Source organism: Rhea americana, unplaced genomic scaffold (assembly GCF_003343005.1).
Source record: "Rhea americana isolate MKP2758 unplaced genomic scaffold, rheAme1 scaffold_19, whole genome shotgun sequence".
Lineage (NCBI taxonomy): Eukaryota > Metazoa > Chordata > Aves > Rheiformes > Rheidae > Rhea > Rhea americana.
In genome coordinates, this window is record NW_028186038.1 from 7,874,982 (window position 1) to 7,887,321 (window position 12,340).

Sequence of the window (12,340 nt, forward strand, 5' to 3'; positions counted from 1 at the left end):
CGGGGGAAACCGCCCCCCCCAGCCGCTTCCCCGCCGCGGCCCCAGCGGGCTCTGACGGGCGCGGCTGCGGCCTGCCCGTGTCTCCCCGCTCCCGACCCGGCCGCGGCCACTCACGCATGAGGGTGCTGAAGGCCACGACGCCCAGGAGCCCCTGCAGGAAGATGCCGAAGCTGTCCATGAGCGCCCCGTTCTCGCAGCCGCGGTCGCCCGCCGCGCCGCCCGCCCCCCCGCCGGGCCGCGGGGGGCTGCCCGTGAGGCCGAGGCTGCCGTTGGGCGGCGGCGGCGGCGGCGCCCCCATGGCGACGCTCCGCGGGCGCCCGCCTCAGCGGCGCATGGCGGCGGCGGCGTCGCCGCGCCCCCCGCGCCGCTTCCTGTGCCGGGGCGGCCCCGCCCCCGCGGCCCGCCCGAGGCGGGGGCGGGGCCTCTGCGGGGGGCGGGGCCCGGGGTGCCGGGGGCGGGGCCTCGGCCGGGGCGGAGCTCGGGGTGGCGGGGGCGGGGCCTCGGCGCGGGGGCGGGGCCTCGGCGGGGTCCCGGCCCTGGCCCGGCGGCCCGGGCGTAGCTTGCTGCAGCCCAGACGACACTGCCGGGTGGGAGGAAGGCGAGCAGAGCACAGTCAAAACAGCCATTGCAGTAGCATTAAAACACTGCAATTTCTGCTGCTGCTCGCAGATAAAAGTTGGCAGGTGGCCAGGCAGCTCGTACCTAGGTTTTCCTTTAATTCACAGACACGCCTAGTACTCTGAGCGGACTCAAAATACTATCGTCTCCATCCTCCACCCGCTTTCTAAGCCCACTGCTGCAGCATTAACAGATACACTCCATCTTAGTGTTAAAAACGTGCATATATAGCTCCAACTCACAAATGAGGCAGGTTTGAAAATCAAACGAGGATCAGAATTTAACGAGCCAGATCTTTTGCTAGATCTTAGTAAAAAGATGCTCCTTCTTTTAAAGGAGAAGCAAAGGGCATAATGGCTAGAACATATCAGACCAGCATTTTCATTTAGGAAATGCTGACCGACCCGTTTCACCGACATCAAGCCATACCATCTCCATCGATGCAGAACTGCTTTCGAGTTTCGGTTCCTAGGTTTAGCGCAGGAGCAGCCCGCGTTATGTTTACTTCTTTAAGCAAAGACAAGTAAAATCTCAGTAGGAATTCACTTCAAGTACCGATCAGAAAGTACAAAATGCTCGTCTTTCAGAAAACTAAGCACAGCACGCAAAGCGGTGATCGCTCACATCACGTTATTTCCATCCGTCCTGGAGACCCACCTATGCCACACGCCAACCAGCAGCACAGAGCAGCGCCTTCTCCAATATTTCGGCTGTGCCGTAAACAACTGGAACTTGCAGCTAGAAACAAAAATGCTCTCAATTCCCCAACTTACAGGGCGCGTGGACAAGGTGCACTGTCCCCTGCCTCTGCACATCAGGTTAGCGCTGCCGTGCTTTGAGCTGCATCAGAAGAGGTTGCTCAGGAACGCAGATAAACTTATTCAGAAGAAAGGCGAAGGACCAAAGTCGGCTGCTTCGCGGCATCTCCCCCTTGCACACGTGGACTCCACGCTTTAGAACGGAACCTTTCCCAAATGCTCTTCTTCACGGGTTCCAGCACATCAGGGCTCCTAGGAGCCGCTCCAAAACCTGCGGCCAGACAAGCAGCAGCTCGTGCTCCACGAAGGCGAGCAAAGGAAGACGCATCTTAAATCCTACGTACTCCTAGATGTTTAAAGATAGTGTGGAGTGAGTTGTTTCATCCCACGCCTGGGCATTTTCTGCGCGCCGTATAAATTTAGTTCAAGGCAACTGAAGCGTAGCCAAGAAACAAGCGACAAGGAACAAACAGCGCCCCAACCTCACGGTAAGGAAACGGGTTCTTCCAAAGGCTGAGCCGCTTCCGAGCGGTCCTGCGGCGCGCTGCGCCGCTCAGAGCCAACTCGCTTCTTAAGCGTCGACTCGACGAGGTAGCGCAGACGTTCACGAGGCCGCGCGGAGGCGGCAGCCGCACTGCCAGGTTCGGTCCCGGCACTGAACAGCTCCTTACGTTCAGAGTCGAGGAAACGACTCCGGCTCTCGGTTTCTCTTCTCGGCTCCTGCAGGAGCTGCCGCTTGCTCTGCATCCAGGCTTTATGCAGGTACTGGGACACGCGATACAGTTTTTGCCCGCTTTTGTAAAACAAAAGACTGCTCACTGAAGAGCAGCAGTACTCAGGTATTAACACAAAAACCACCAGTAACAGTTTAAGGATCTTTTTTTTTTTAATTTTCTTACAACCACTTAAAACTGTCATATACCACAAACTTATATACATTATTTACAGACAAAACAGGCAAAATATCCATCCAAAATATTTTTTTTAAAAAAATCCTCTGATTAAATCGTTACACCTTCTCAAACAATGGTGGGACTTAATAGGCATATTTTCTTGTGCATGTTTCTTTCCCATTTAGTACTTCAGTCTCACTGCATATATACATACATATATATATGTAAAATATATATATATATATATATATTTTAAAGAAAGAAAAATAAAACAAGCAGAAGCAACACAACACAATATGCATTAAAATCTTTGTTTAAGAACAAGCAGCTAATTAAAAAAGGCAAAATACAGGAAAAGTGCATCAGTTCCAATGAGTTAGTATAAGAAAGAGGCCCACACATGGAGAGCTAGTACCCTTTAGGATAGAGTCTCCTAGAAGACCTCTGATTGTCTATATAGTTTTTTCTTTTTTTAAAAAAAAATCAAATTTAAACAGAAATAAAAACAAAATGAAAGAAGAGAGGAGGAACATGACATCCCTGGGAGTAAAAAAAAAAAAATATATATATATATATATATTTCTATGAGGTTTCTTGGAAACTGGTGCTCAACAACTTTCAGAATAGGCAGGAATTCATTTTTTCCTGGACTTCATTATTAATTCCTGCATTTTTTTTCTCCTCTCTCATTTCCTGCAGCGATTTGCCCCCACCACTCAAGCAGAAGGTCTCTTTGCCTTGAAGTGTGCAACGCTAGGGAGCTTCCACAGGCTCCGGGCCCATGTTTGTGCCAAGGCAGTGAGATCTACTGCCTCTGAATTTGCTTGCCAGTCAGAGCAAGTCCTGTTAGATTCCATGGCTCAGTGCTGCGCAAACCACTGCTGGCTTCACAACTAACAGAGTAACTTTGTTTCCGATCAAAAAGTCCATCTCTATTGCATGATGCACTTCAGGACAAGAGATGCAACCCAGAAGAAGCTAGATATGACCACCGAGACAAAGGCCCAGTCATCTTTACTTGTTTTTGCTGGCTAGGTTTCATATATACTTTTTTTTATTATTATTATTACTTAGAAAAACACATCACCATGAAGAGGCCTGTTGTATCCGGCATACCCAAGTCCCATTCCAACCCATCACCCGTAAGGCTGCCTTTGAAAACAAGGCTACGCGCACCAACGGGGGAAGCTAGGCAGCCCTCCAAAGCACGGGTGCAGCACACAGTCCCTTTCAAAGGAAGCCTCCGGCCAACATTTGAAGTCTCCTGGAAGATCTCATGTCCTTGCGCTTAGCTGCTTTCGGTAATTTGAACTCACAGGAGGCAGCAAGCAGTGTGCCACTAGGTGGTAGGCCTGGTTGAGAAGTAGCAGCTCTGTGTAGGATTATCGCATTTTTTGGCTTTCTGGTAAGGCTACCTCATCTAGTAACTTCTCCCTAGCAACAGATTTGCTTGTATCATCCACAGCAAAATAAGTGGGATCTGGTCTCAATCCAGGCTTAAGAGTTTGAAGCCTTTTCCATTACATTCAAAAATCTCATGAGACGCTTCGCCTTTTGCTAATCATGTACAAAATCTTTGTACTTTACTCAGAAGAACTGAGAGCTCAGTCAAAAAAATTGTAAATAATATTTACACTTCCGTGGACTGACCTGCTAACTACTCCTTTAAAACAGTAGTGGAATCAAGGCTGAACTTTAGCAAAATGTAAAGCAACAGCAAAACACTGCTGAAAGCTGTGAGAAGAGAGAATAATTTTAACAGCCATCCCAAACTCCCTGTACGTACTGTTTCCATTAGTCTCTGGGGGGGACTGCAAACACCACTGGTGTTCTACAACATCCACAAATAAATTTGCCTTTTATTTTGTTCCTCTGAGAGCATCTTTCAGAAATTTTACCATTAGAAAAACAAAACCAGAAACTCTAGTCTTCATTCACCAAGATCAGCATTGTGCCTCTCCTCTTCTGGAAGGGTCACCTTTACCTCTCAGTTTAGAGTAAACTGCAAGCTGTTTATGCATTAGGGAATCATTCAAGCACATTAACCTTGCATCTTAGTTTTGGAGGTCAACTATTGCTGTTGGTACAGCACCTTGTGTTGGTACAGAGAGCACAGTACAGTAACTTGGCAACAAAATTTTCCCGCCCAACGAGGCTAAGCTTAGCACACTATGAGTGCCACATGGAAGGCACCACCATGTTTCTAAAGCTATGATGTGCAAAACCAAGACTGTACAATGCATATAAAAATAAGATGAGCAAGAACATAAATCCTCAACAGGTCAGCCGAGGAGTATTTCCTTTTACCCTCCATTTAAACAGCACACGAGGCCCATTGAAGAGATCTTTTTCTGATACCTAAAACATTTGGAAGACACCACTGCCTTCCTCCCGGACTCCAGCTTTCTCAAGCGAGTGGCCATGGCAGAGGACAGCACAAATCCCTGAAGCCCAGTTTAAGTACCAACATCACAGCAGCTCCTGCTAAAGCCAAGTTTCAGCCATTAAGCTGACCAAAATTCAGATCTGAACAAACAGAGCAACGAAAACGGCACACGAGTCCCTTTTAAGTCATGTGAGTACAAGATAAACAGATACAAGCCTGGTTGAGTCATCTGCCACACACACAGAAAGAAGAACTTGAAACGGAATCAAGTAGAAACACCATCCATCAAGATAAAGCCCCAATTATCCCTTTTAAATCCAGCAATAAAAGAGTGCATTTTTTTTCCCAAAGAAACAGAGTATACAGTATCAATGTGCAGCATAAAAACATTTCACAAATAATGAAAACATCCCTTTTGAAAATCTCAACTAAAATAGATCCCATTGGGACCAGACTGTCAGTGCCTCCCAAAACAAGGCAGAAAAAGCCAGTCTATAAAACATGCCGAAGGTGACCAGGAAGTACCCCAACTAACCTCTGAAACTGCTGAGTGCTTCATTTACAAGGAGCGTGACATTTGTTTTCAAAACTCCAGGCACCATCTTAACACGTTCACTCAATTAACCTCTAAGTTCTGTTCTCTGCTGACGCCTACTTTGAAGGCCTCTATCTGTCCATGGGGAAAGGTGGAAACAACATCTCCAGGCTACGCAGGTCAGTTCAGCTGGAAGTGAGCTTCTTTGCAATGCAAAGGAATTCTGGAAAACCTTGAAGAATGACAAATGTGATCCGAAAGCTTCCTCTTCCAGCTCTTCAGTTCTCTGCTGGTCAAACTTCTCAAGACAAAAGACTGACAGCAAAGCAACAATGTTTCTTTCAAATGTTTTGCATGGCTTATCGCTCAATTGCCATCAGGAGAACAGAGTACAAGAGGATGGCCTAAGTACAACATACACAGCCAAAATGTCCATTTTAGGGGTACCTGTCTGGAGTAGGGGTGGACAGAGGGAAGGAAGAGGTACTTTGATTTCAATTTAACCATGCTTTCATACTCTACTTAAAACCCAGGAGGAAAATCGGTCTAGTCACACACTCCTTTCCCCTCCCTCATCCAAGAATACTGAGCTAGTAAGCAGTTTGTCTGGCATTTACATCATCATTCTGGAATGGAAAAACAAATCTTTGTATTTTAGCATTCCTGCCTTGACAAGGCAGTTATTCCAAGAGGCTTACAGCATAAGGAAACCAAAAACGGCTTTGCTCGCTAGGAACAGTTTCACTGGCAGTAGCTGCCTTCAACACCTAGGTGGCAGAAGTGGCCACTCAGAACGGGCAAACCCAGTTCTTGGCTTTTGGAGTACCTCCTCACTGAATCCTACAGCTCACAGCATTAAAATGACCAATTTTATCAGACCTAAAAGGAGCTTGAATCAATCTATTTGACCAGACTGCCCGCTGCTCGTCAGGAACCAGCAAAATGTCTTTCCTAAAGAGATTCCTAGAGTGAGCACCTTTTCTAGACCACACGGCTTTGCGTGCCAGGGGGCTTTTTGCAGAAACACATCCGGCTAGGAGAAGGGACACGGGCGTGCATACTTCCGAGCTGCACACACAAAGCTCCAGCCCACGCTCTGCGAATACTTGAGAGTATAAGCAGAGGAGATGAATGCAAAGCATTTGAAACCTAACGCTTACTTGAAGCAGATTTTAAGCTTGATGCAAGTTTCCCACAACTTTAACAGAAAGTAGGTAAGCCCTATAACTTAGAGTGTAAAGTACAGGTCCAAAGCTAGTAGCTGACTGGGTTTTAGCGCCTGGAAAACTTAAATCAGCAATTCGTCACTGCGGTGGGTCTACTGGTGGAGCTAGATGTTCCTCCGGCCCTTTTCCTTCCCTTCCCACTCCCCCAGAAAAGGCACACAAAAGCAAACAAACAAAAATCCCCCTTTTCAGTCTGATCCTGAGCAGCACTAAACAGTTAAAAAAAAAAAAAGATACTCATGCTCATAATATAGTTTCCAGCATGAGAATGCACTATCGATTGCATTTTTCTTAGCGTACACTCCAAACAGGTGTTCAGGTAGCAAAGCAAAGAGCTGCTGACAGGCTCTGTGTACACAGCCCAATTAACTGCAGTGAAGAAAAGGAAATAACATCACACAATTTACCAGAAAAAACGTAGAGAAATTTTATCCGACAACCAAAATATAGAAAATGCAGAGGCACTTCCTCTTTCCTTCTTTTTTTCCTACAGCTCATCTGTAAGAGAAGTGCAAAATAATTAAAATTTCTGACATATGAGAACAAGGTAGCATCCAAATTAAGTCGACACAGGTTTCAGCTAAAGCTTTGGAACAGCAGCTCTGCAGGCTGATACTGGTTTGAACTTCTGAGATACCTCCAGAAGAGAGAACTGCTGTGCAGCTACCTATGATTTGGCCAGAAGTAGTAGTTCCCTCCCTCTCTAGATCATCACTTTTACAGTTCAGGCTACAGAGGTAGTAAAAAAAAGAAAGAAAAAAAAAGAATAATAAAATAAAAGAAATAAAATAAACCACGCTCTTGCTATACTGTACATTCAGAACCCTGTGGTCACATTGTTGTCCTGACAATGAACAAATTCATTAAACCACCTCAGCATTAACACACGAATGTGCAAGGAGTACATTCCAAAGCCAGTGCCGTGTTCGTCCACAGGGAGGGCAAGGGGATTCTGCGAATCATCGGGAACAGAGAAAGGTTGTTTCTGGCAGCCTGCATGCTAACGTAAACGGGATCCGTTGCTCCTTTTAAAGTTCTGTGCCAACAGAACTACTGAAATGTCATTTCCCACCAGAGGAGGCTTTTCTGTAATTATTAAAAAATACATTAAAAAAAAGGGAACCATAGAGCGAGAGACTATTGTGTTCCCAAGCTGGCAGCTGGCAGAGCAGCCCCCGTGTTTGTGTTGGTATTATGCTCCAGATGTTGTCTTCCTTTCCTTAAAGTGAAAAGCTGAGGCTGACAGATGCTCATAGGCCGTCAGAGCCTCAGTTTTGCTTCATTCGACTTTCCCTGCCAGAGAGAAAGGAGCATGTTGCTGTAGTTGTGCTTCGAAGGTCCTCTTCAACTTGGTTGCTCCTCAGTTAGCAAACTGCTGATAAAAGGCAAGTTTCACCCTCTCAATATGATGGCAAAGTTTAATAGCTGGCCCAAGTTTCAAGTCCATACACTCCTGAACGGTGGGCAAAGTGAGCAGCAGCAGTGCCTGGCCATCGATTTCCTGTAAGACGACAAAAGCATTATCAGGGAGAGTGACTTGCATCTTCAGTTCTGTAAAGGCAAATTACATTTTCTGTAACATCTATCACAAACTATGCTCATCACCATCTTAGTAACACAGTCTTGTTAGACCATGTTTTTTTATGGCAAATTTTAACCAAGATGCAAGTACGATATTAAAATTGACTCATGTTTGTATTCTATTTGTCATACTTTCTTGAGCGCAAAATTGCTCGCTTGGGTAGCGGCACAACACCAGGTGATACCTGCAATTAGCCTGCAGAACAGAAAATGCTTATCATTCCGAGAAGTCAGTACAAGTGGCAAAATTTTATCTCCTCCTAGAAAACAAGCTGCTGCCTCTGTGGTGCTTGGTTGTAGGCATTCTCTACCCAGTCTTGGGAGTCTGATACCCCACAGACTGAAACCTCCCCCAGTGAATTTTAAGAAACCTGAAAAATTCTGGCCCTTCCCTTACCCCTTTTTCCCCAAACCGCAGAAGATTGGGCATGTGTTTGTCTTCTCAAAACTCTTATTATATAATTAAAACCACATTCATTTGTGATTCACTCAGCAGATAAGCAGCAAAGTAACAGACCTAACAACTTAACAGATGCATAATCATACCTGATCAAGGAAAATTCTTGCCAATGGGGCACAGTCAGTAGATTTGAGGAATCGTACAACATCAGACACGCTCCATTCCAGAGGGTTACTGTCCAGCTGCAGCTTTTCAGCAACTTCAATCTTTATTTCCTAGATAAGTCATCCACCATGAAAAGAAACCCCAAAACATTACCTCTGCAATGGCACAATGCTCCCCTCTGCTTCCCCATCCTTAAAAATATTCAATTGCCAAATAAAGCTCTAATGAGAGCTCAAAATTATACATGTTTCTTGACTGGCACAGATACTCAACAAAGTACTGTGCTGGGGATGGAGGCTACATCATTATGGCCAGTAAGGAAGGATCTAAAACTAGGATTTGGTCCGCACCACAGTACAGTTGAACCAAGAGGAGTGCCCATTAGAGTCACAGAATCACAGAATCAGTAAGGTTGGAAGGGACCTCTGGAGTTCACCTAGTCCAACCTCCCTGCTCAGCAGGGTCACCTAGAGCATGTTAGACAGGGTTGCACCCAGGCGGGCCTTGAATATCTCGAGAGGAGGAGATGCCACCACCTCTCTGGGCAACCTGCTCCAGTGCTCTGTCACTCTCACAGTGAATAAATTCCCCCTCACCTGTAATTTCACTGTATCATGACTCTTAATTATATTCAGTATTATCTTTGCAACATCCTTTATGAGATAATGGAGTATGTTACAAAAACACATATATGGTGGTTCTACTCCCAAGATATTTGTGTTTTCTCAGTACTCCACAAGCCCGGGCCTAATTTTATCTTTGGGATTACCTTAGGCGAAGGAGGTTTATTTTCATCATCAGAAAAGGAAAAGGTCCTGAGCTTCCTCTTCCGCTTGTCTCGGTCCTGAGCCAGAGAATGAGACAGTTCACTCTGTGTTGGAGAGGATGACAGAGATTTCTTCTCTGACACTTCTGACTCCTCAAGCAATTCATCCTGCTGCTCTGAGGTACTATCCTCAGTCAGAGATTCTTCATCTATCTCATCCTGGTCATCTTCCTCTTCTCCTCCACTGCCCTAAAGTGGTAGGAAAAAAGAAAAAAAGAAGAAAAATTTCAAAAAATGGGAAGTTTAGGACACAAACTACAATTGCCTCCCATTAGTCAGCTGGAATCTGAGACTTTAAGGCGCTAAATCTGTGGTTTTAATTTAAGCTAGTCCAAGATCACATATTATATCTGTAAAAGTTGAGAGCACTGTACCTGGGGAGATCCAGCTGGAGTGTTATCCACCGAAGTAGAAGAACGTTTCTTCTTATGAACAAAGAAGTGTTTTCGTCTCTTCCGTCTTTTATTTGGCTTCTTCATGGCTACTTCCAGGTTACTGTGGCCACCTGGTGGCCTACCTATCCGCTTATTTTTCCGCTTTCCATAATAGTGTGCTACCAGGACAGAAGAAAGGAGCATCATATTGAAATACACTGTCAACGGCACTTTGTATGTTTGTAAGCGATCAAAACTGGAAAATCAGTAGCAGGGTACCTCCCAATAGAAAACCCAATCCTGAAAAACTTTAGGATGAGCACGTCTGCATCTTCCTTAGACCAAGCAGAAGAGGAAAAAGAAACGCTATTAAATTTTATTTTACCTATGAAGAGGAATTTATTTCTTCTGTCTGTGAAAAGTCTCAAACAATAAGTGCCAAAATTAACAGCTACAGACATGGCCCAACTTGACATTGTCTTTTACAGTGTTTTGCAGTTTTTTTAAACATGGCCTCAGTGCAAAGTCTCTTTGGACAATGTCAAATGGTTCAACCTGGATGCAAAAAAACAAAACAATCCCCTCCCTTCCCCCCACGATATTTTATTCCGTTCCAGAACAAAGTGGTAAAAGCAACTATGATGCCACTTAAATGACATTAAATTCAGTTCTTGTCCCAGAAGTTCCATTAAGGAGAAAAAGCTTTAAGCGTATGACCACAAGTTATTCAATTGTTCTACCATTTAACAGAAAATTTGATGTTTCACCTGTACATACAAGTACGTTGATATTCTGTAGTCCTATCTCAGCAGCACATCAGCTGCTCCTTATGTAAGCAGAGCAATGTAATTTGAAACGCACTTTGGATTCCTTCTGGAGCCAAAGCCAAAACAAACCCCAAACAAAATAACCCCAAGCCCCATCTCAATTCAAGATTAGCTGTCTACTCACTGTATTTAGTCTTTGTTAGGACGGAGCAGTTCTCTGAGCACTTATCCAGCACCATCTGAGGACCAAAGAGGTTTGGACAACATTCCAGTTTGATGCAGGTTTTTCTGCAGAAATCCGCCACTCGGTCTGCTGTCCTCACAACTTCCACAGTTGCACGGTAACTCTTCCCTTTGTACCTAACGTTGAAAATGTAGTCATAATCCAGTAATCCCCGATCACCAGGATAAAAGTACTTCACTGAAAACTCTGTGAGAATGTGACTTTAAGGATAAACTTAGGGAAAACTTGAGCAGTGAGTAAGTCTATGGACTGACAATTCCAGGAAACAAGTAGTCTTCCTCCCTTAAAAATCTCTTTCAACAGATTCTCAAGCAAAGGGAAAAGCTAGCACAAAAGAGATGCCTGCAGTATCAGTCTTTATGGGACTGCAGATGTGTCTACTTGTCCTGTGAAGCGCTGTTCCCTAAGACCGAGACCTCCAATCCACGCCAGAGGCCAAACAACAGCTAATAACAGGTAACAAGCTGACAGGCTCTAACAAGCACACGCTACGTGCTCACTATGCGCTTACATAGCAAACAAACGAACAGCGGTCACGTTCCCCATCAGCTTTCATCTAATTGCTGAACTATTTGTCAGGACAGTCACTCGCCATGACTCCACATATGGTTCTTGGGGAAAGAAGTGGCATTTTCTTTTTGTCCATTAGCCTTGCAATGACACTAACAAAGCAGCACTGTGAAATGTCTGCTTGAGTCATGCATCATTTCTGTTCTCCCAGCACAGCTACTGGCTAGTGCTGGTATCTATTAAGGATGTCTCAGGCCTCAAAATTTCCAGCTAACACACTTGAAAAACAAACCAAGCCAGCTACGTTCTCATTGTCCAAGGAGCTCTGATCTCACTATTGTGCTAGAAGAATGTACACAGCAATTTCAGTAAAACCAAATGAAAGATTTTTTTTCCCTTTACTCTTCAGCTATGTCTTTTATTTACATTAAGTTTTCTTATGATCTTCCCATCATCCAAATCCAAATACAGGGTAATATTTTGATGCATGGAAAGGTGTCATTTTGCACATGAAGTTAATCCAACAAAAGAATTACTGGTTTGCTCAAGACAGCACAGTAAACTCTGGGCTATCACACACTGGGGAAAAAAATTAATCTCAAGTAAGCAAACACACCACTCTATATAGGAACATCTGGATTTATCAAGTCTTTGCAAATATGACCACAATCTTTTCCCAGGTACAGAATGGTCTTGCAAAGAGGCTCCTATCCAAAAGGGTCCGCAGAAAAGCTAGGTAGGACTTCAGAATGTTTAGACTGTTCTTTCTTTAGACAGAAAGAGACTTCCATGCCAGCTTATCTCAGCCTTGCTGAAACTTAATTTCAGGGGAATCTTCTTCCACTTTGAAACCTGCATTGGAAGCTCAAGGAAGTCTGAGAAGCTTCCTAAGAAGTATATGCTTCTGCTTTTAAACACTGAAAATTATCTTCAACTGAATTAAATTTAAGCCTCACCTGCAAGCCTGCTAGTGGATATGCCCTTATACTAGTACCACGCTGTTCATATTTCACCAATATCCATATCAGAGCACATCTGACATCTTAAGGAGTATTAA

General features: G+C 44.7%; 2 protein-coding genes across 3 annotated transcripts in view; both read right to left on the reverse strand.

The window, feature by feature from the left end:
- The window catches only part of STIMATE (STIM activating enhancer), a 36,671-nt gene extending 36,314 nt beyond the window's left edge, over nucleotides 1–357 (reverse strand). For both annotated transcript variants that reach the window (XM_085302532.1, XM_085302531.1), the window contains exon 1: nucleotides 115–357. In XM_085302532.1, coding sequence (XP_085158658.1) covers nucleotides 115–298 — 184 coding nt within the window. In that variant the 5' untranslated portion in view covers nucleotides 299–357. The remainder of the gene's footprint in view (nucleotides 1–114) is intronic.
- A 1,924-nt stretch (nucleotides 358–2,281) lies between these two features.
- Nucleotides 2,282–12,340, reverse strand: part of SFMBT1 (Scm like with four mbt domains 1) — a 41,550-nt gene continuing 31,491 nt past the window's right edge. Inside the window, exons 16-20 of the mRNA XM_085302528.1 lie at nucleotides 10,714–10,889; nucleotides 9,763–9,941; nucleotides 9,332–9,577; nucleotides 8,544–8,672; nucleotides 2,282–7,917 (exon numbers count right to left, since the gene is read on the reverse strand). Of these exons, the coding sequence (XP_085158654.1) occupies nucleotides 7,777–7,917; nucleotides 8,544–8,672; nucleotides 9,332–9,577; nucleotides 9,763–9,941; nucleotides 10,714–10,889 (871 nt within the window). The 3' untranslated portion in view covers nucleotides 2,282–7,776. The remainder of the gene's footprint in view (nucleotides 7,918–8,543; nucleotides 8,673–9,331; nucleotides 9,578–9,762; nucleotides 9,942–10,713; nucleotides 10,890–12,340) is intronic.